We start from the raw sequence: 25075 nt of genomic DNA, 5'->3' as shown, positions 1-25075 counted from the left end.
TATGGCAGCAGAAAACGAACACAAGCCTCAACAAAAGATGGTAGGTAAGCACATAGAAAGGATGACTTCTCTTCAAGTCGATGATAGAAAAGGAGGTCTTCCCTATGTAAGCATCAGGTTTCCCTATCCCTAGACTTTAAATAGGATAGGATCCAATATAGGGTGAGATCTACAAAGACGTGGCCTGAAAAATTGCAAGTGAATCACTGTTTCCAGAACAACTAAGGAGACCATCTACATTCTAACACCACTCTGTCATATCTTCATCTTCCATGAACATGAGAATGTAATACATCAATAAAGGGGAACAAGGGAGAAAAATCAGAAAAGAGAGAGCTTCATAGTCCCACCAGTCCAACCAAAAGAGAAGAATATAAATGAGAAACAAAAAGGAGCAGCTGCTTCCTAGTCATTCTTTTTAAAATGAAAGCTACAGGTTTTTCATGCTACTTGGTGTGTTGATAAGGTAGTCATGGAAATGGAACAATAAAAACATTTGACACCCTATACTCCTAGTTATAATGAAATTTTCGCACCTTTATTTGTTTTCTTAGAACTGGAATCCTTTCCAAAAATCATTCTCGAAAGAATATCAGCCTGTTTCGTGTGTCCCTCTGCATTTAAGCTTTTGATCAGGGCTTTGCAACCTCTTTGGTTAGTCACTCCCCCTTTCTCAGAGATCTTGCACAATATGGCGTATGCATTTAGAGTCTTTCCAGCAGAACATAGAGCATCCAGGACAAGATCATAGCTTGAAAAGCTGACACTGTAATCCCGCTCCAAAGCAAAATCAAGCAACTTGAGAGCAGCAGTGGTTTTATCCTTCTTGCACAGCACATCCAAGAGATGGTCTACATCAACCGGACAGTTCTTATTCGTCATCAGCTCAATCCGTCCCAGAGCCTCCTCAACATGACCACGCAAAAGAAGGGCCTCCAAAATCTTAGCAACAATGTCCAAGTTTTCTTTTACATCCTTCTCCAGCATACTTTTCATAATTCTGCTTGAAGTCTGAACTCTACCATCATAAAAAAGACTCTCCATTACTTCCCTAAACAAGGAGGAGCTTGGCAAATGGCCACTTTCAATCATACCATCAAGTGAAACCTTCGCTTCTGCTGGATCTCCTTTCTTGAGGAAGCTCTTCACAAGCAAGCAATAAACATGTGCATCGGGAGCGATTCCTCGCCTACGCATGATGTTAAGGAGCTCCACACCAGCTTCTGGCATTCCTTCCTTTGAATGCCCCATAACCAAATTATTGAAAGAAGCCGAATCCTCAACACCACACTTCATCAACTGCCGGAAAAATATTTCTGCTTTTTGGGTCTGCCCATTTTCACAAAGGTGTTCAATAATTGGATTATAAGCACCAGGTTCCATTGTAGAAGAACTTCTGGTTTCCAGTGCAGTACAACTTACTGGATTCAATAATACTGCCTTCTCCAAAACCTCATCTAAAATCTCAATAGCTTTTTTATACCTCCCTACTTTGCAAAAGTTCTCAATCAAGATTCCATAATGCATGGATTCAGCTGGCATCTGCAATTTATTCATGGCCTTCAGTACCTGCAAAGCATTATCTATGCTACCAGATTTACAGTGGCCAGCCATCATCGTCAAAAAGATTGAACGGTCACGCGGTACAAAACGTTTCTTCACCATCTCATTCAGAAGCTTATGGGCCTCGGTCATCTTGTCCTTTTCGCAAAGATGAGGTAACAGGGTAACATACGTCCGCATGTTAGGCTTGATTCCATGGCTGCCCAATTCATTAAACAACTTTAACCCTTCATCAACCCGATCAGCGGAAGCATACCCTTTGATCAGTGATGTAAAAGTAACAACATCAGGTTTCAACCCATTGCTCTTCATCTCTGCCAAATACCTCTCAGACTCTTCCATGTTTTTGATCCTACAAAAACCATTAATTATGGTATTATAAGACACGACATCAGGAACGAGCCCTCTGGTCTTCATGTCCTCAAAGAATCTCTTGGCAGTCTCCATTTTGGAAGACAAAGAGAACCCCCAGATCAAAATGGTATAAGTAACAAGATTAGGCGTCACTCCCTCGCGTAACATGGTGTTGAAGTAACGCTTCGCCATGAACGTCCGCCCGCGTTTCAGGATCACGTCGAAGAAATTGTTATACGATAGAACAGTGCGCTTGACCCCCAAGTCTTTCATTTTCTGGAAAATCTTAACGGCTTCCTGAACGATCCCTGATTTCGCGTAACTATTGATGAGCTCAATGAAGAACTGCTCATCCCAGTCAACACCCCTCTTCTGCATATCAAAAATAATGCATCTGGGATGGTTGTGCTTCTGATATTTGCCAAGGATCTGAACCATCTTGAGATAGGTCGACCGGTCGTGCCGGAAACCTGTCTTATCGACCCACCGGAAGAAATTCAGAGCTTGTTCGTAATTCTTAGCACCATCCAAGACACTCAAAACCAGCTCCTGATCAAACTGGGGAACCAATGACCTGATGGAGTTCTGCAACCTAGTCGTCCATGCCCTTTTAGACATCATTCTACAGATAACCGCACCAACATCTCCTGGGGTTTTGGGCTTACCTCTTTGCCTCCTTTCTTCGTTCGCAGGAAAGATTGGTTCCTCCTGGGCGTTCAAGGGCTCGCCACCAACGGCTGGATCTTTAGCATGTTGATCCCCAATGGCTGCAGATTCGCTCTTTGGCGAAACTACACCTTGGGTATTCGAGGGATGGTCTTCAACGGCAAGAAAACCCAGTTCTGTGAGATCTGGAGATCGATCCGAGGAGAACCCACGAAGGAAATGGCGAGAGGAGTAAGAATGGAGGGCCCTCGAGCTCCATGAAGAAAGTGGGTGATGGAGAGAGAGAAGCATCGCCTTGGTGGGGGCCTGCCTTGTGATTTTGGAAGCCATTTCTTTGTGGAGAATGGAAGGAGATTAAGGGGTTCAGCTCTCAGAAGCAGAAGACCATGGTGCGAGTTCTGCTGCAGATACTAGTTCTACCTCAGCCTGCAGAAAAGGAGGCCGGTTTCCTGCTCCAGTTGCGAAGGGGAACGCTTTTGAGGGTTTAGGGTTTAGGGTGTGGACTTCGAAGCTACTGGTTCGAACCTGAGGGTCAGTCCCCAGTAGGTGAACCGACTTCTTTGTTCGATTGGACTTAGTTTGACTTTGCTTAATCTGCAAGAGTTGGCCTCGACCAGGGAATGGCTCATGGCTACCGAGGATGGGTGGCTACAAAAGCCGAACACTCTGAGTCTTACGATACCATGATTAGACATGGTAGTGCCCGTCATCTTGACCGGACTCGTTGTAGTGTTCGATCTGATGGGCCACAAGACGGATTGAGCATGGGATAAAGGGTGTCACCCTGGCCAGGGTCAAGGGCGACTCAGCCAAGCTCTTTCTAGTTTTGCGGGCCGCCAAGACTCTGCACGGAGTAAAAGCTGTCACCATGCCAAGGTCGAAGATCATGGCTAGGGCTGCAAACGGATCTGATATAGTTGGATATCAGATCAGAATCTAACCCATTGTTTCTGGATATAGTTGGATATCCGATCAGAATCTGACCGGTTTCTGGTTTTCCGGCGAACCGGCGATGGGCCTCTGGGAAGCTTTCATCAATTGGCTCCGAAGGTACTCCCTTTTCGGCTTTCCCTTCTCTCTTTTTTGAGAGAAATTTATCCTCTTTGTTTTCCTCTTTATGCTCGTTGTGAAAAGGATTGCTCTTTTGGTGTTTTTAGACGGTTGATGGTTAATCAATCGATCGTAAATTTTGTAAAATCTTGTATTGAGGTGATTTTTGTCTGCTGTTCTTCAGATTTTGATAATTTTTTTCCTTTTTCTTGAAATATTTACATGATGCTTTGGCTAGGTTTCTTTGGAGCTAATTTTGAGTTTGTCTTTTCAGTTTGAATGCCTCAGTTGATTCAGAATTTGAGGGAAATCGGATATTTTGCTGTGTTTTTTGTCGACATTGCTATATGGGTTTCAGTTTTTGGCATTGGATCGGCAAAAATTAGTTTTTAATTGCACCAGTTATGGGTTATGGGCAATTTCTTAGTTTTAAAGGCTATATTTCTACTTTGCCATTTGAAATTATGAATCATATTCTGTTTTTTTTGTGACAGGAGGATTCGGGCCGGCGTGTGGTGGTTTTCGATTGGGTGAATTTGCATCCGCGGTTTAGTCTTCTTATTCTTGTTTTACATTTTTTTGTTGGGTGGGTGCAGCCTATTCTTTAAGCAAGAGATATGGGAAGAACTTAAGAAAAATAAAAAATTTTGAATATACATTTTTTAGTTTTTAGATCCAATCCGAGATTTTAGATTTTAAACATATGGAACTATATCAAATAGTGTGGTTGGTTTGTGCGTAGACTCACTCTTGTGTTAACTAAAATGGTTATCTATATCAATTATTCATATTTTGAAAGATTAGATTAGTGACACATTTTATCCATCATTTGCACATCAATCTGTCTTTAAGGTACGATGCTGAAATTTGTTTGATTTAAGATAGATGAGCAGTCTTTTTGTTTCTTGCAGAGGATATCCTAATTGGGAATCAAGTTACAGGAAGGGGGCGGATGCGACATGTGGTTTAGCAGCATCTAACAAAGATTAACCAAGGGCTTTCAAGTTCATTTGTGCTGCTTTGCACTAGAATATGAGAACGTGGCCTATCCAAAAATCCACTTTCATAGCAGGAAGGCTGGAAAATTGCTAGTCTTTTTATTCACTATTATGTCATCCAAAACTATGGCAAAGCATAAAATATAGAGAAGTTAGCAAGAAAGCTAGAATAAAAGATTTTTTTTAATAATCTCAGGAAAACAAATAAGAGATTTTTATGCACGCTTGATCCTTTTGATGCCTATAAAGCATTTGATGCATGGTGAGAGTTCAAATCACTTCTCTAACTATTATTAGATTTTATTAGAGATCTACCCCCATGCTTGAAATTCCTTTTAGTCTAGTAGATACACCTGCATATGCCAAGGTGTGTTTTATATGTGTGTAGGTGCATCTATTTTTCTCTCTCAGTTGCAGCTACATATCAAGAAAGGCATTGAAAGCTTTTCGTGAGTGCTTGAAACATAACATAATTCATATGGGCTTGACCATAAAAGTAATGTTGTGACTGGTCAACAGTGTTCATCTTAATTTTCCCTACCTTGGTATCTGAATATTCTTAAAACTCAGCATGATCATTGTTTTTAAACCCTTAAAGATTTGATCTTATGTGTAGCTGAAGACTTGGGCTTATGCTTGGATTCAGTCTTTTGGGCATGGTTCTGTGATTTTTAACCACATTCTCACATAGTTCAGTTGCTTGTTTTCAAATGAAATGTATAGGTATATTATGATGTATTGTTAACCATGATTATTGTAGGAGCAGAACACAAATTAACCAGATCTAGGTCTTCTAGTAATAGAGTACGTTTAACAATAATAGGACATTTGGAAGAGATTCTATGAATTATTTGTTTGGTGCATTTGTTATATAACCCGTGCTGTTGTGGTAAGATAAAGAAGAGAGGATCCTTTTTGTGGGGTTTTTTTCTCGTTTTTCTGATAGGGTGTGGATGGGTTATTTAGGAGACTATAAAGTAATGAATTACCTCTCTTTTTATCTTTTGGTGTTAAATTTGTAAGGATTCTTTGAATGTCTATGGTAGAACTGATGCATCTGCAAACTATCATGAACATTAGTAGAACGGAAAATGCAATATGAGAGCTTGATCCCAAAACCTCTTTGCAGGTACTCCATTTAACATTTGTTGCTGAATTAGACTACTGGAGATAGGTTGTTTTGTATTTCGATATTGCACTACATATATTGGATGGACTCATGCATTCATAGTCCCTGCATATATTGATTATGCAATATGAGCATCCAAATTTCCTAAAATTAAGATTCAACTATGCCCTAATATAGTTATGGTGGTATGCACAGGGAGTAGATGGAATGAATCTCAACAGGTTAATTCCCTTGGTTAGAACTGAAAAAACAATACTTTCAAACTTCTTTCTCGTATACACATGCACAATTCATGTAATATACAAAGCCCAAGACATTATTGTTCCCTTCATAGATGGGATAGTAGATCATGCAATTCTATCCATCGGTTCCTCTATGTTGATGCATAAATTTTTGATGCACACTCATATCCTCATTTGCCAGGTATCTCTTTCTATAATCTAAAGGTTGTGTTTCAGCTCAAAAAATTGATCATTTTAATTCTTCTTGAAGTAAACTTCTTTTCCTTTTAGTGGAAACATGGTTCTGTAGACACCCCATATTAGACGAAGATATTTTTCATACCAAAATCCTCAAATTTCACCCAGTGTTTTAAAACTCGCCTAGTCAACTCGTTGACTCGACTCGGCTCAGCCCTCCAGCGAGTCAACCCGGCAAGGCAAACTCGATTTGCCAAAACTCGGGCTTGACTCGGGCGAGTTCTGGGATGATTGAAATTTGATTTTTGAGTTTCAAATTACAGTTTTGAAATATATAAGTACATATATTTTAACAAGGGTTACCCCCAGATTTTGTATAAAAAAGAAAATAAAAATCATTTAAAGATAAAAAATCATTTAAATCCATAGAATAAAATCGCCATGCTATTCGAACTACTGTTCACCCTGTGCTATCAACTTATTCTAGCAAAATATTTTAAAGAAATGATTCTCACTATATATATGGAGGGTCAAATGTGCCTATAGGAAGTCACATTTAGGTTTCATCATCCATTTGTTATGTGAACAAGCATTGTACATATTCAAATATTAATATATTTCCTGCATAGTTTTCATACATGAGAAAATTACTTATTTATGTTGATATTGGGCATTATGCACATATATCCCTATTTTACATTTATGGATTTGTTAGAGAGGGAATTGAAACTTTTAAAACAAGCTAGCATATATGATTGGCCATTTTAGGAACCGTAGGTAGTAGCAGACTGAACTCATGGTGACCACATCCTCTAATTCAAGTCATGAATTAGTCAAAGTGCTTGTATAGATATCAAATTCAAGCAAACCTCTATAGCTCTTTGCAGTTTTTATATTCTTACGGACATTTGGAGACTATATGTTTACTCAAAAACATGGTTTGAGACAAATTATATTTTTTTTTCTTTTAAAATCAAAAGTTAACAAAACCCGGTCCAAGTCACGAGTCAATAAAGAACGAGTCGAGTTTCGAGTCATGGGTTTTAAAACCTTGATTTCACCACAAAAGCTTTCATGTGATTACCTTCAAAACAACTTCTTTAAGGTTTTTGACCAAAAAAAAAAGTGGAAGAGTAGGTTTTCAGCTTTCTAACAAGCCAAAAAACCATGTCAAACCGATATAGGAATAAAAAGTTATGACTAAAACAAGTTCTTGGGTGCTAATGACACATTAAATAGTCGTTATTACACTTTGAATTGTCATTACCTCACTTTGAATTGTCGTGACATCTGCATCCCTCAACAATACATTCAATTGTTATTAACAACGACCACTTCTCATAAATTACCGTTCGTCTTTTCTAAATTTTGAGTGCTCTTTTCAGAAAGTGCACTCATCCCTTATCCTCGCCACTTACCTTCCGAAAATAAACCGAAATATCCATTTTTCGAAATCCTATTTACAAAAATCAAACTTTTATTGAAGGCAACATGCCTTGGATTCATCTTAGCTCTTCTTTTGAATCAATCTAATATGAACCATTATCTATTTGGATCTCAAATATGCAAAAAATATATTTGGATCTATTATGAAAACTATAAATAGGGCAGCCACCCCTTATAGAGGATATGGTTTTTGTCTCCTGTAGCACCCTTACTCTATTGAAATCCCTGTAGAGCCTAGCCTAGCTTAGTCGACCTAGCTTAGACCATCTAACCTAGCCGACCCAACCTAGTTGGGGCCTAGTCTAGGACCTAGATCCCGATTTCACATATATTTTGAGCCTGCGCCAAGTTGAAGTGTTGCCTGTGCTCCCATCACGCTCGTCAATTGCAAAAGGGCTACTTAAAGTCGATGTGAGATTTGGTATTTTTTATTTATATTTCATCTATTTCATTTGTTTTCTTAAGTTTAGATCTTGCTAACGTTGGTATATTGTTTGTGTTTTCATTTTTTTTAAGTTTTGGTGGCTCACATCATCAAACTCATCTTTTTTGTACCTGAGGTACGTATTTTTGCAATGTTGTCGCCCCAAAAACGAAGATCAAAAGTCCCAAGTCAAGCTGATCCCTACTTAACAAAGGATGAAAGATGCAAGATCTTGAAGAATAGCTACCACATCTCAATTTCAGATCCAAGTAATTGGATCTATTTTCTAAAATAAATTTTTCATGGAAAACCTTTTTTTTAGTTATTTGTTTTTAAAAACCAAAGGAGGGATTCATAGAATGGCGATCATGGTGGGACTGTTTGTGTGATATGAAGATTCAAATTTTTGAGATTTAGTGTTGCAAGGTTAGTAACTTTGGTGTTTTTTTTTTTTAGATTTTTGGATTTTGAGCTCATCTAGGATCCAAATCTTGTTTTTTTGTGTTATGTCTTTGTCAATACTATCAAATTGATAGGGTCATATTTCTCCAACAGTAAGTCGCTTTCTAACGTTCTAGGATTTGTTGGAAAGAAGACAGTCGACTCTTTGATTATCATGTTTAGCATATTTTCAAATTCTGATTCTATGGTCTCTGAAGAATAGAAAGATCATACAAAATAGGCGCAACAGTGCCCATTCATCTCTTGTTTTAGGAGCGTTCTTAGGGCTATATCATATTACCGGTTTGTCGGTTCCCAGTGAGTAAAGCACCGTTGAAAATATCTTTTAGTTTAAAATCTTTTCTTTGTTTTCTACATAAAAAATCAGTAGCAAAGTCACTGGTTTTTTACTTAGGTAAAACCTGTTATTTTGATCAGATCTTGATTTTTGGGTCCCGGAGCTCCGGTTCCTAGACTCGTGTTTGCATTCTTGTCTTCTGTTGATTGCTGTATTTGGATCTAGGTAGATCTTTCGGATAAGGTCTCATTCATATCCAATATTTGATCAATTTCTCATTTTTCCTGTGAGAAAATATTTTCTGGCTTGATCCTTTATTTCTCAAGGAAAACCCATGTGGTTGGGGCACACCATTTTAGTGGCGTGTCCGTAATGACATGAGTCCCGACACATACTGCTAATATTTTAATAGTTTTAAGTATTATTTCAATAAAAATTATTTTTAATATTAAAATATTAAAAAAGAGTTTTTTATTGATTAAAAACTAAAAAAATTCATGTAATTATGTCATATTTTTTCAAAAAAAAATCGAACTTGCAAGACATAGATGAAAACTGATGCTATTATTATACACATGAACACACAGATGCATGTGAACTCGTCCACAGGGTCAAAATGTCATGCAAAGCCATGACTTTTACCATGCAAAGTTATAGGAATTAAGCATGGAGCTAAGGGTAAAGAAGATTGGGTACTTAACACAAAGTGATGGATCTATCTATTTTCTTTAGTGATTGATGGCAAATTTCATCCTAAAAGTGGTTCAGTGGTATGACATTGAAGCAGTTAAATATCATACCATGAACCTACTTGGAAATTTGGATTTGAGCACTGGCAGAACAATGCCTCTCTCATATAAAATGTCTTTTTAGGTCATCCGGATTGGCTGCATGAAACAATATATTCACACACTATTTCAGATAGGTTCTGTACCATACAGCTAAATAGTTTCATGCTGATTGTTGTTCCCATTTCCTAAGCCAGTTCCAAGTTAGATCTATCCAATTGTAACCAACTTGGTGCATAATGGTGTGATGAGTGGACTTTGGATCTAATTTGAGATCCATATTCAGGGCAAAAATCCATAATAAACTTGTTAAAATATGTAGAATGATGTGTGGATCGGGTCATATGATCCAAAATAAAGTAGCCCAATCCATTATTCATGACTATCCAAGTTGTTCACACGTTGTCACCACACAACGGACATTTGGAACACAACATCCGAGTACGGTCCAAACAAATGTTAGACTTGGTACAGTTGTTACGGAACAAACAAAATCAGTGTTCTGTTAGTCCATTCCTGGATAAGCCATCAAACATACCCTTAGGGTGTGTTTGACACGCAGGAAAACTCTCGCCCATTGACAAAGTGGCTCCCTGGGCGGAATGTCATGCACTTGATATCCCGTAACAAGTGGCCCCCACTGAAACTGCTCGGTCCTTGAGCAATGCAAATTGGTGGGATGCACCAGTCCCACCCCATGCGAGTTATGGACAAATACCACCTGCCTTGTCCAGGCAGTGTTTGTCCAGTGTATCAAACACCCTCTTACAGTAAGATCCAAATTTAGATTCTGATCGGATTTGTGTTTACCAAAAGGTCCACAACTTTTAATTAGTTTTGGATTTAGGTTAGATTGGATCAGTATTTTAGGCTGGATATAGTTAGGATTCAGATTGATTCCAACTTGTAAATAGCTGATTTTCGTGGGAAAGTGATGGCCTGAATCGGCTGATTCATATCGTATTGGTCAACAATCAAAACCAAACCAAGCTGCTCTTATTTTTAAATACATAATGAAAAACATGGGATAGCGAAGCTAGCAAGAGTTTTTATAAACCCGACCCAAGGGGTTTGCCGTAGTGGGAGGAGCCTAAACCACTTGATGGGTGGTCTAGGTTCAAATCCCATGGGCGTCACCCTCGCATAAGTCGAAGTTTGGCTACTCCCTGGGGTCGAGGGATAGGCCCTCTAAGTTTTACGTGATATGGACAGAGACCGTAAGTACGGCAGGCAGGCAGAGCAAGAGCAGCTCAGTCTCTACGCCTGGGGCAGTTTCTTAAAGTAAAAGTACAAAAAAAAAATTATAAACCCACCATCAGTCACTTTGTGTTAGGATGTTACAGGTTCAAAACCCAATGGTATAGTTGTATAACTGGCAGAGGTCACTCTAACCCCAGCTTACCTTTCGCAAAAAAAAAGAAGAGATTTTAGAAACCCCCGCCGTTTCCCATGAAAGGCCCTTCCCTTATGTGAGAAAAAAACAATAAGCCAATCCCGTGTGAGAAAATGAAAAGGAAACGCCCCCCTTTATATCAAGAAAAAGAATAAAAGAGCAAATCGTATTTTATAATGATTTGAAGAATGCACCACCCCCAATACTTAAATCCAATAGACATGAAAGCCGATTCCCTCTTTTTTTTCCCACCCAAAGAGACTGAACCCTTTTGTATGTACATCCCAAAAATAGACCTTAAAACCAAGGCTTTTCACCTTTCCCTTATTCATTTACAAAATGCATGGGAAAACTTAACATGACGTGCGGCAGATGAGATGTCAGAAAATAAAACGGCAATTCCTTAATTTGCAACCAAAAAACTTCGAATTTACCGTGGCTGCAGCGGTCCTGTGAAAGACCGAGATTGTTTTATCGGTGGCCTTGATGTGCGGTTATGTTGACCACTAGAACTAGACAATGTCTGAGACCGCATTAGCATGTCCACCATTGAAGGAGTCTGGTAGCCATAAACGATACTCGTGCTGTCCGTCGAGTCACCCCGTGCAGTTGCCCTCTGCCATGAGTGTGAGCTCAAACCTGAGAGGACGTATGCCCGTCCAGATGCCTCGTACACTTGCCTACTTGCCATTCTCTCCTGCATCTCCTTGAGCTCTGCATCAAGTGCCATGGACAGCCCATCTCCAGCACTAGCAGCCACAGACTGCAATAATGCCATCCGTTGTTTGCCTAGCACAGCCACTGCACCAGCAAGATTTCCCTGCTCTGCTAATGCTCGAGCCTCTGTCATTGCTTCTGCTGCCTTCAGCCGGTTCTTTTGCCTATCCACCTCGATGCATACAATATTCTGATCGGGGCTTACACTTCCTGGACGTTGAATTACGACCCCATTGACATCGACATTAACCAGCTCTTGCAGAACCGGATCCTTGTAAACACATCCAACCTTCAGAACCGCCAACTCCCCATGCAAGGGAATTGCCATGCTACATGGTGGAATGCGAACATCAACCAGAAAATCTCTTTCTTCTTCAGCATACAAGTCACCGACATCTACCAGCCCTCTCTGTCCATGATCCGAAACACTGCTGGCATAACTGCCAGCATGAATTGAATTGATACTAACACTAGGATCCGCACACTCGAACCAAACCTGCAACTCCTGAACCACCACACTAAGGAGACCACCTATGCACTGTGCAAATGCATCCTGAATCACACTCTCAGCCTCGATGAAGGAGAACGTGCCACCAGAAGTTTCAGATATCGAGTGCATTGAGGCAGCATCATGATCCGCACCAAATCCAAACGTGTGAACAGGTATCCGAGCCTGGCCCTGTTGTGAACTGGGTCTAATTGAAAGCGGCAGTAAAGCCTGGTAGTTAAGAGTTTGTGTCTGACGGTTTTGGCTCGATCCAGCAGAAACATTGTAAGTGTCCTGCCCATCAGACAGAAGGATAATGCTGCACACGGGATTTTTTTCATTCCGACCTTCTAAAACCTTAGCACCCTTCCTCAGCCCTTCAGCGATGTTGGTACCACCACTTGAGACCAATAAATTTACAGCTTGCAGAGCTTGCTGCCGGCCAGAATCAGTCATCCGACGGAGGTGGAAGAGCCGGCGAGCAGTGGATGAAAAAGCCACAACTGAAAGGCGATCAGATGGCCCAAGATTCTGAATGACAAAACCCATTGCACGCTTGAGCAAGGCAAGTTTGATCCCAGCCATGCTGCCACTCACATCAAGCACTGTAACAAGATCAACAGGTGCACGATCACGATGAGATTGAGAGGCAGATCGTTGATTTCTTTGGCTTTGTCTCGATCTTGCAGAAGGTGCTTTCAGATGGATTAGTACAGAGAAGCTGTCACGACAAACTGAAGCTGAAACAGCTGGCAACTCCACAAATGTATCCATTTCCACTGTTTTAGGAAGACCTTCTATGCTCTCCAAATGATCTCTTCCCAACAATTCAGAAAGTGAGGAATCTAAAGGTTCGTCATCATTGTATATGTTTGGGTCAGACAAATGAAACACATGATTAAATTGTCGTCCAGAGTCCAGAGGTGCGCGGGGAGGAGGTAAGCGACGCATGAGGGTCATCCAGCCATCATCGTGAGGCCAATCTAAAGGGTTGATTCTTGATCTTCCATGAATGACATCTGCAGCAGGACCTTGAAATGGGATCTCTTTCCATTTTGATCGGCAAATAGGGCATACTTGATTGCCGTGTTTCACATTTGAAGCAATGCAGTGGAAATGAAAGATATGTGAACACTCTGCAGTGAACAGGGCATGACCATGTCCAGGTTTCATAGTGCCAAGACATATAGCACAGAACCTCTGCATTGTCGATAGGAAGTAAATGATTAGTTAAGCACAGAACTTAGAAACTAACAATCAACAATCTTACAAACAAAAGAAAGCCGACATGGCTAATTTATTACATAGGACATGAGGAGACTTGGACTGAATCATGTCAAGTATCAACTACAAGCATTATTAAGAAACAATAACAAGAAGCGTGGATGAGTCCAACCCCAATGTGCATCAGACAAAGTAATCAAATTTTAACCTAGATACTGACAAAAATTTTAGCAGTCACTGCAGTGAATTAATGGTTCATAATTCATATGACAAACAATAGCACTTCAACAATTCCATTGAATAAACTATTCGTTCAAGCTCACTTATGCAGCATTGAGAAGAAAGCCTTGATCCCAGAAAGAAGATGATCAGTTTGCCAGTTGAGGAGGCTTAACCAGGGGAGGGTGAGGGATTACAAAAATCTATGGTCGTAGGGCCTTTATGCAGCTCAGACCGAGGGAGGCAATCAAATGGTCTTAAGAACAAAAAAGTTGTCTTCAGGGGATTTGAGGTTTTCATGGAGTAATTCTTTCAAAGTTGGGCATGCTGTGACATGTCATCCAACAGCGGAAATCACAACAACAACAACAACACAACAACAACTACGCCTTCATCCCAAAACAATTGGGGTCAGCGATATGAACCAAAAAGAAATTCATTTTGGGTCTTCCACATGAATCCTTTTCCTCCAATCATTTCTATCCAACAGCGGAAATCACATTTTCTTTAAATCATTTGATACAAGATGACTAATGAAACCGTGTCCTTAATATTTGATCCACAACCTTTGAAAGATTACAGCAGAGAATTGTCTATTGTGAAGGGAAGACATTAACAAGAGCCAATTTATAACAATTTCACAACTACAAGTAACAAAAGCCACAAACATGGATACGAAAGAGTAACTAATCCATGAAAGGAAAAGGACGTTCTCTAAGCTTTCTAGTCAATATCATGAATGCCAAGAAGCTGACTGCCTCAGATTGCCCACCTAAACATAGATTTCATGTTTGTATCACATCTTGAAAGTCATGTAGCTGATGAATATCAAAATGATGAAGCAGCTTCAGGACACAGAGAGGACTTGAGAAGCTTTCAGTCTACACTCTACAGTCAACTATGGTATCTAAAGGCAGGCTATTTAACTTCTTCACTTCACCCACACAAATTATGCACCACACGTCAAAGAGTTTCACTGTTAGATGTGATTCACCACTTAGACTTGATGCATGTCGCCTGAATTCCCATGTCTCAAGTTGTGTTCTTCATGGTGAGTCACGGAATCAAATAAAAAGAACACACAGGAGGTGTTCAGAAATGGTAGTTGTTCACCCTTTCAGTTTAACCAGAAACTGAATAACTTCTTGGAAATCACCAACACCAAATAGTCAACCAAAGCTTTAGCATTCATCTCATCATATATGGATTAATAATAGTAGTTAGTGCTACAGTATTGAGGGATGAAGATTAAATGTTACATGACAACAGGTTTGAACTTAGCTTCTCCAACTTGAGCATACTGAAAAAAGGACATAACCATTTTTTATCATTAGGATAAAGAACAGATTTACTTTGTGAACAGATGATCAACACTGAAATTGCTACCATTGAAAACATGAAAAAATCTGGGATTGAATGTTAACAGCACTTTTTGAAAAAAATAAACACCATTTGAGCCATACAAGATTTCCAAAATTAAATGAAACAGGGTCCCTTTATAGTCTACAGGAAAAAAAACACTGCCATCTTGAGAACCATTCCTCCCCATAAATGAAGAAAATTAGTCTTTAAATATCAGAACCAATGATTTCATCCTGCACTGAAATGACAAATGTGATAAAGATCATGCCACTCCATAATTTGCAAGCATATTGAGAAAATTTTCAAGTTAGAAGTTTCTTCATGGGGTTTTCACAATGGAGAGCACTTTGAAAGGAAGACTGTTGAAAAGATAGATACATAACAGCAAGCTCTTTATATAAATAGGTGCCAACATATGAACAGGCAGACTTCAAACAAGAAATAATGTGCATCCATTGTAAAATATGTCTGGAGAAGAACTTGAATATCTGATCAAAAGCATAAAGGGCATACAGACAATGAGGACCACCGATTTTATCACAGACAAAGAAAACACACTCAGTGCACACAGCAGTCCAAGAATTCCAATATCATTCATTTGCAACATAGAGGAGAGTCAAAACCCAAATTCCTGTATAACTGTACAGATGAACTAAGGGTCATTCATGTCCTGAAACCAAGACCTCTCTGAAGATTTTCCAATATTCCCAAGTCAAAACCATGTTAAAGACAGGGACAACAAAATGTTCACCATTCAAAGGTATGCTAAATTTGATTGTAGGTTCCTCTTCCGCAACAAGACAAGCGACAGTTTCCTTTAAGAGAAAAAGTCCAACACGCCACAGTAAAGATAAATCAACCGTAGATATTAACGCTAATTTTAAAAAAAAGTTCTCATAACACCAAATTCAGGATATTTAAATAGATTTTATTTTTGAAATTTAGCGTGCACCCAGATTCTGCTAGATGTTTGTCAGTGAAACAACCAGGACTGGAAATAGCAAAAATGTCCACAAAAAGACGGAGATTTCTATGTCGTTCCCTTTATAAATTACCAAGAGTAATCCCTTTATGTTTTCCCCTCTTTTCTTTTGGCTGAGCTCATTAATGATTCAGAAGGAAACTCATCATGAATGAACGATAGAAATCAAACTGCTAAAAAAATTATAATCCTTAATTAAATAATGGCATTTCCACGAGAAAATGAAGAAAATGATACGTCAAGATGTCCAATTTAAAAAGGAAAAGAAAAGAAAGCAAAAGTTTTTCGAAGAATGGAGCTCAACAAATCTAGCAAAATTATGCAACATGATACCAACCGAATTAAAAAATGAAGAAAACGTCCCTAACGAAGCAAAATTCTCTAACCCCCCGCCCCCTCCAGAGGATTCACATAGTTTTTTCCCCTACTTATATATGCAAAATCTCTCTCTCTCTCTCTCTCTCTCTCTCTCTCTCTCTCTCTCTCTCTCTCTCTCTCTCTCTCTCTCTCTCTCTATATATATATATATATATATATATATATATATATATATCATCACCTAGGGATCAAGGGAAAGAAGAACAAAGAAATAAGTTATTGGAAAACTTTGCACGAAAAATAAACATTACAAGCAAGCGAGAAGAAAAGAAAACATAGAAATAAAAAAAATGCAATAACCGGATGAACCAGCCAAACGCAAACACCGAAAACATCCCTCTTCGAACCGAAAAGAGAGAGCGTAAAAAGCAAAACCATAGATCCAAACACCGAGCAAAATAAGAAAGGTAGAAGGCGAATTCACGAGAGAAACAGAAAAAAAAAAAAAGGACGCACCTTTGAGGATCTGCTGGAGAACTTGGACAGCCTCAGGCCGGACGATGACGGTGTAGGCGTCAAGGGATGGAAATCCGGCTGCTCGGCTGCTCGGGAGTCGGAGGGTCGGCCTGCCGCGACGGACGACGATGGCTCATCCTCTAGGGTTCTCGGGACGTAGGCGCAAAGGTGGCTGCTCAGCGCAATCTTCGCCTTCCGCCACCGACTTCCCATCCTTTAACTCAAACACAAACAGAAACCACAAGAAGAAGAAGAAGATGATGATGATGATGATGATGATGATGATATAGAGAGAGAGGAACGAAGGAATAAAGGAAGGAGGGTTAGAGAGAGAGAGAGAGGATTTAGTCAGAACGAGGGAGAAGGAAGATAAGGGAAGACGTCAGAAGGAACAGTCGGCGCGATTCGATCTTGTTCGTCTTGGGTCGCCATTGATACAGCTCACCCTCTCGCTCTCGCTTTGACCTTTCTCGCTCATCGCAACAGGCAGCAGCACGGGAAATTGGGGATCGACAAGGAAATCGTCTTTATTTATGCAAAACCCAAGAAAAATAAATAAATAAAATAAAACTACTTTACCAATTAAATAAGAAAAAAAAAAAACAATGGTTGAACGTAGAAAGGTCAAAATTCATAAACGGCCCTGGTTTCCATAGAATTTTTGTTGTCCATGACCCTCGTTGCGCTACCCGAGAAAGCACTTTCCCTTTGAATTACCAAACCCACTCCTTTTTCCAACCCAGGAGCATTGGTGGGCTCGACGTTTTCCTAAGAAACATGGGTTTGAGCGTCGGAGGAGGAACTCTTTGACCGTGCTTTCTTTTTTATATCTGCACCGAGTTACATGTATGGGAAAAGGGTGGGGGCGAGTGTTCCCACTACCATAAATGTATATATATATATATACTTTGATTGGGATTGGTATCTATGAGTGACCAAGTTTGCCAGCACCTCTGCTTTTATTGGTGATGGTGAACCAACAACCCCTGATTTTCCCCATTGGGGGTATGGGAGCGACAGAGCGTTGTGATTTTACTAAATGGGTGACGTTTCACGTGATTGCAATTCATTCATATATGGAGTTACGCATGCTGCAGAGCAGTGCAGAATGGTCGGGGGTTTCGAAGTGAAGCGGACTGGTAAAAGAGAAGGGCAACAGAGTCATTTTGTTACGAAACATAACCATGTCCATGAGGTGTTTGGGTTGACAAAGAAGGAAGGGAACACACGAGAGAGAGAGAGATTCAATCCTCAGAATAAAGGCGAATCGAAGTGAATGATCATCCTCAACCACTCTCTCACTCCATACAGATAAAGTGACGTCAAAGGTTAAAAGGGGGGAAAGAAAAAGTCCGTGGTTGCCATCCCACCAAACACGAGCATCGTTGGAAAAACCCTGGCCCACACCCTGTCCGTTAGGCCCGTGGGCTTAATCGAGCCAGGCCGGGCCTATTATATAATATATACTATATTATATATAAAATACAATGTATATTTATATATATATATATATATATATATAATAACAGGCTGGACCGGGCCAACCAGGCTGGCCCATGACCCAATTCCGGCCAAGCCAGGGCCAAATATACTGGCCCAGGCCCAGCCCATGGTGGTCTGAGCTGGGTTGGGCAGGCCCGCAGGCTGCCTGGACCAGTGCCCACCTCTACTGTACGATACTATTGTGCTTGATCCCACCAAATTCTGGGTCTGATATCAATCAGATTCGGTAAAGAAAAGAGCATCTGATTACAAATCCAGATTTCAGAGTTCCAACGGACTTTTACATCCGAATCTGAATCCAAATCCAAACTTAACTAACCGAACCAGCGTAAACCCAATGCAATTATGGAAAAGCGAATTGGAGTAACTAGTCTAAATCAGTTGCATCCAGATCTAGTACTACTCTTTTCCATATATGAATCCAACTGGGAATCTGATTAGAAGATATGGGATTGGATTTAGTAAAGCCGGAATCCAAACTGAACCCTATCCATTTACATCCTTATAGAGAACTGCTTTACTCCCCCATCTACAAATTTCCTCTTAAGAAGAGATATGAGAAGATTCAAATAAATACTGAATCAAAGATCAATAGCTTGATGTGAGATAACGTAATTGTTAAAATTGGAATTGATCAGGCGAGACGTGAGTAAGATCATGAACTCCAGCACATGCAGCAAGAGGTTATTGGACGAAAATAAACCTTGTTCTCAAAATGTCACATTTTACATCTGACCAAATTGATGGATCAGTTTCTAAAAGTCAAAGGGTGTTCTTTGTCTTTAGTCCCAAAACATGACAAAAGCAAAATATGAAGTATTTACAATAGGAACAACAATTGAGTGGAAAATGTTCACCAATAGCAGCTCATTATTCTTAGTTGACAACAATAATCTATATTACGTCATGTTTGTATCACACAAAAAAGAGAAGCAGATCAGGTCATGCTGAACATTAGCGTTTTTGCTAATGCCGACATCGTGGCCATTGGATTTGCATTTTAAAAAGCTCAAAACTACGTGGCATTCATCCAAAATGCAAACAGACGGCCACGATGTTGGCATGAGCAAAAACGCTCATGTTCAGCATCACCTCATCTGCTTCCCACAAAAAGTGATCAAATAACGCCTCACCTTCATTAAAGCCACAATTAGCATATTTAACTTAACTGTCGCTTTAATGGTGGTTAGGCATTACCAAGTTCATCAATTCCATCGATTTTATTGCCGACTTTTTCATAAAATATTAGTATCTCCATGTATGCATGGGTAGTTTAGTAAATTATTTTTTGTAGTGATTTCAAGAGCATTTTGGGTATTTATTATAAACATGCACTCTAGCAAACGAAAATGATAATTGCATTTAAATGTATGTCGTGGTAATCAAAAGGTGCATGTAATGGGCTGAATAGATGAGTCGTACATGCATGTAGAGAATGTGAAGTGCCACGTAGGGATGCACAAAGAACCGAGCCAGCTCGGGATCATCTTGAGCTTGGCTAGTAAAGCTCGGTTCGAGCTCGGCTCATCTCGTAAATAAGTTGAGCTTGTACAAAACTTGAAGGCTCAGTCGAGCAAATGAGTCGAGCTTGATCGACCTATCGAGCTCGATAAAACTCGGCTCGTGTGCATCCCTAGTGCAAAGATTCGTGCATTGAGGTGATAATCTAATTAGGCAGATTAATAGTTAGTATTTGGATTTAAGAATGAAAAATGACTATACTATCCTATAAAAATTGTGTGTTCTTACAAAAATGTACAAATATGTCAAAATTTTATGCATGTCAAAAATCACTGATTCTCAACTTTTTAAAACCATTTTACTCTTCGCAACATATTTGTGCAGACCTCCTGACGTTCGCACAAACCACACAAATATGTTGTAAAACTCCAAATATAATTAAAATTACCTAGAAGACTTGCAATATATTTATGCAGTCCTCCTCATATTCACACAAATATATTATGAACCATTAAATATGGTTAAAATCACTGAGAAAATTCATAATATATTTGCATGGATATCCTTACATCACACAAATATGTTGTGAACCTCCAAATATAGTTAAAATCATCGAAGAGATTCATAACATGTTTGTGCAAACATCCTCACGTTCGCACAAATATGTTGCGAACCACCGACTCTGGTTAAAATCACCAAGGAGATTCACAATATATTTGTGCAAACTTTCTCATATTGATACAAATATGGTGTAAACCTCTAAATATGGTTGAAATCAAGTTAAGAAGATTCACAATATATTTGTGTGAACTTTCTCATGGTTCGTACAAATGTGTTGTGAACCTCCAAATATGGTTAAAATCAAATTAAGGAGATTCACAACATATTTGTATGAACCTCCTCACGTTCGTACAAATGTGTTGTGAACCTCCAAATATGGTTAAAATCACCAAGGAGATTGACAACATATTTGTACGTATCACCTCACATTTTCACAAATATGTTGTGAACTTTTTTAATATAGTTAAAATCATCGAGAAGATTTGCAATATAGTTGCAAAAAAATACATGTATTTATATGAGTATGAAATCATGCGACTCAAGATATTTTGTGCGAATGTTGAAAGGTACATGTAAATATCATGTGAATATCTTTAGATTGATTTTAATCTTTCAGAAGTTCGCAAGATATTTGTGTGAATGTTAGCAAGTTCACACAAATATGTTGTAAATCTCTTCGGTGATTTTAACCATATTTGGAGGTTTATAACATATTTGTGCGAACGTGAGGAGGTCTGTGCAAATATATTATGAATCTCTTCAATGATTTTTAACCATATTCTAAGGTTTACAACATATTTGTGTGAACACGAGGAGGTGCATGCAAATATATTGCAAATCTCCTTGATGATTTTAGCTATATTCGAAGATTTGCAAAACATTTGTGCAAACATCAGGAGGTCCGCGCAAATATGTTGTGAATCTCCTCAATAATTTTAACTATATTTAGAGATTCACAACATAGTTGTATGAACGTCATGAGGTCCATGTATATTTGCATGGACCTCCTCGGTGATTTTAACCATATTCAGAGGTTCACAACATTTTTGTATGAACGTTAGGAGGACCGTGCAAATATGTTGCGAATCTCCTCAATAATTCCAACTATATTCGAAGGTTCACAACATATTTGTGCAAAAGTAAGAAGGTCCACACAAATATACTCTGAAAGATAAATTGGTTCTAAAAGGTTAGGAATCAATGATTTTGAACGTGGGGAGGATTATGACATATTCGTGGGTTTTTGTGAGAATGCACCAAATTTATAGAACAATAAGGTCATTTTTTTTAAAGAAAGATGACAAAAAGCAACATACTTGTATGAAAGAATAATTGAGAATGTGATTTTTCATGAAAAAGAGTGAAACTTGAGGAGCAAAAAAAAAACAAAAAGATTCTTCACTCTTTTTCTAAATGTTTTCTTTGTTGAGTTGAAGATTCTCTTATTGACGAAGGGTTTGTTTTATCCTTATATTTTTCATAGATGTTGATACCATCTTGTGAAAGTTAATCAAGTTCATGACTTCCATTGCTACTGCAATCTGGCGTTGACTTATATCTATAAAATACATAATATAACCTTGTTCATGAGCCCCACCCACAATATTTTGCTTAAAAATTGACCAAGTTCAAGAAAAGTAAATTTATTGGACTTGCATCTTGACTCATAATCCACGTGATGAGTGAAACAGTGGGCGACATACTAACGATTTTAATGTAGTCTAGCAATTCATGTTCATCCAAAGTCAATTAACTTACCCTGTTCTTCATTAAAAAATGAATCACGTTTTAGTAATTTTAGTACTAACAAGTCGTTGCATGAAAGGATAGCGTTGAAGTAGTTGTTCTTTCACAAGCCACCCATGTGAAGAAAAATTTAGGGGAAATATAGCTATCGTTATGACTCATGACCACATGTTTTATTTATTTCCTAATGCAAGATGACAGGTGAATCCCACATGCAATGGGAGACCCACTGCTAGCATCTTGTCTGCTCCCGTTTAGTGATAAATCAGACCCACTGGTAGCATCTTGTCTGCTCCCATTTAGTGATAAATCAAAAGCATGTGACGGGACATACCAGACTTTTACTGGCGCTAAAGTAGCGCCAGTAAATGCTGCTGCCAGTAAAGCATTTATCGGTGCACTTCTAGTGCTACTTTAGCACCAGAAAAAGTATTTTTTGGTGCTAAAATAGTGCTAACAAATACCGTTAATGGGTTTATTTTAGTGTCTAAAAAGAGTTTTTACTTTTTTTGTTAATTTAATTTTTTTTCTCATGTAACTTGCCCGTGCAATCATTCAATAATGAATCTGCTTAGATTCATTCATTCAAAATAAACTTGCCCATTCATTTCATTCATTCTAAAATAAACTTTTTTATCCATACATTCATTTTTTGCATTTAATATGAACCAACTCTAACATTCATTAATCACTAGATGAGCATGCTTATACATACATTCATTAAAAAAAGAATTTGCTCATACATATATTTATTCATTTATTTAAAAATGCACTTGCTCATACAAACATTCAATCATTCATTCATTTAAAAATTAACTAGTTCATTTAATCATTCAAAATAAACATTCACATTTATTTCATTCATTCATAAATGAGTATGTTTATACATACATTCATTAAAAAAAATCTTGTTTATATATACATTCATTCATTTATTAAAAAATGAACCTTCTCATACATGCATTCAACCATTAATTAAAAAATAAATATACTCATATGTACATCCATCCATTCATTCATTTAAAAATAAATCAATTCATACATTTATCCAAAATGAACCTACTCATTCATTTCAATGAATCTCCTCATATATACATTCGTTTTTTACGTTTAATATTAATCAACTCTAATATGCATTCATTCATTCATCACCAAATGAATATGCTTATGCATTCATTCATTAAAAAATGAATCTGCTCATACATACATTTATTCATTTATTAAAAAATAAAGTAGTTCATGTATTCGTTCATGTCATTTATTTTAAATCATACTTGTCATTGATTCTAAACCATATTTATCCATTTCATTCATTCAACAATGAACATCCACAACTCTAACATTCACATTTGAAGTCCTACAAGAAAGAAAATATTTAAAGCATACATACTGATGCAGAGCATCTAGAGATTCAGAATTCAAAAGTAGAGTTGGATCCCAATCCAACTCTCCAGACCCGATCCGGGCATCGCTACCCAAGGTGATCCACACGCTTGTAGGATATCTCTTGTCCTAGTAGATTTGTAGTTTAGTCGATGTTCGTTGTGTTCCTTTGTTAGATGCTTCGATTCCATTGCATTTTCATGGAATCATATTTTTGGATATTTTGTCGACAATCTTTATTTCATGTAATTTTTTTTATTTTTTTAGGAGCCAGATTCTATGGATTCGGATAATTCTGGTGCCCTGTAGGATTCTTTTGTGGCACTAGAGGGTGTATGGGAAACGTGAGTAGCTTTTTATTTTTCATAATTATATTTTTCTAATGCGTTTTTATGCAGGATTCAATTTGTTGCTTGATCTGGATCTGGATCTCGATCCATTTCATGGAGCCCTAGTTGGCGCCATTTGGAGTGGACCATCTTGGCCTTTATTCAAATTTCAGCCTTGACTAGTCCAAGTCAATATGGTTGTTGGTCACTTAATGACCCTTGGCCAAATATAGCCTAGTCAAAATCGTGGGTTGTGCTATGCTTAGGAAGGCCATTTTCCTCTTTAATGTGGTTCTTCCCCAAGCTCCAAGCCTATTAATGAAGGGAGGTCGACTAGGGGGTGGGGGGGGGGGCTCTTTAATCTATCAAAAAAAAAATTGGTGGCTGGTTTTTTAGAAAACTCTTTGAGTGAAAGAAGATTTGAAGTTCCATGGTGTGGAAAGTGCTCTTGAGAAGACTGATCTTGACGTGTTGTTGTGTAAGCACTTGAGTTCATGATTGTTGATCTTCAAAAAGGGTGTTCAACCTGTTGTTCGTGAACCTCTGTTTGGTGTCGGCTGCTACCCAACGACATCCCATTGTCATCTTCATCCGGATAAAAAATTTGTTGGTTCATTACTTATATTTCATTGTTATTTTCTATGCTTCTTGTTGATTATTGGATGTAAGTTTAGAGTAGATCATTGGTTGCAGTTGGTATGCAATTTTCTAAGTTTCTATGTTACTGAATGGTTCTGCTGCTCACAAGAAATATCCAGTTCTATTTGATATTACATAACTCGGTTTCCTGTCAAAACCTGAATTCCTGAATTCCAAGTTGTCAGGAATGACTACAAAGAAATGATCGTATCAGCCTCGATATTGGTCTGTTTCTGGCGTTCTTTAGCTTTCCGGAAATCTAAGATGATCATCTACAACTTTGTAGTTGAGGCCATTGCATTAGTCGACCCTTTGCACCCTTAAAAAGTATTGATAAAATTTTTGTCATACAGGTGTCACCTGTTTGGTTCATAACACACCTGGTGGTGTTTGGTATTTTTTAATTATCTTGAGATTCCCTGCATGAAAATTCAATTTGTTTGATTCTATGGAAAGCTATAAATTAGATCTAAAACTTTCGTGTCTAGAGTTCTAGCTGAATCCTCATTTATGTGTCTCAAAAATATCAGTCTTTCTGCTATTGTCGAATAGTTGAAAATTTAATTCATTAGTCAATATCTCATATCATTTTTTTTATAATTCAAAAATTCATAGAGACTCATAGAGAACTCAAAAAAATCCAAATCTTAGTTCGTTGA

General features: G+C 38.4%; 2 protein-coding genes across 2 annotated transcripts; both read right to left on the bottom strand.

Annotated features, from left to right (window-relative positions):
* Nucleotides 1-345: 345 nt before the first annotated feature.
* Nucleotides 346-2913, bottom strand: LOC149813992 (large ribosomal subunit protein mL102 (rPPR5)-like). Its single transcript, XM_089991243.1, has one exon. The coding sequence runs from the start codon at nt 2911-2913 to the stop codon at nt 517-519; it is 2397 nt and encodes a 798-aa protein (XP_089847369.1). The 3' UTR covers nt 346-516.
* An 8208-nt stretch (nt 2914-11121) lies between these two features.
* On the bottom strand, nt 11122-17283 carry LOC149813991 (E3 ubiquitin-protein ligase WAV3-like). Its single transcript, XM_089991362.1, has 2 exons — nt 16795-17283; nt 11122-13373 (listed from the first exon to the last, which is right to left on the bottom strand). Exons 1-2 carry the CDS (start codon nt 17005-17007, stop codon nt 11400-11402), a joined length of 2187 nt encoding a protein of 728 aa, XP_089847488.1. The 5' UTR covers nt 17008-17283; the 3' UTR covers nt 11122-11399.
* Nucleotides 17284-25075: the final 7792 nt, after the last annotated feature.

The sequence above is a fragment of the Nuphar pumila genome, chromosome 16 (genome assembly GCF_984573655.1).
Source record: "Nuphar pumila chromosome 16, dmNupPumi1.hap1.1, whole genome shotgun sequence".
Classification (NCBI taxonomy): domain Eukaryota; kingdom Viridiplantae; phylum Streptophyta; class Magnoliopsida; order Nymphaeales; family Nymphaeaceae; genus Nuphar; species Nuphar pumila.
This window is presented reverse-complemented; position numbering and strand designations above follow the sequence as displayed.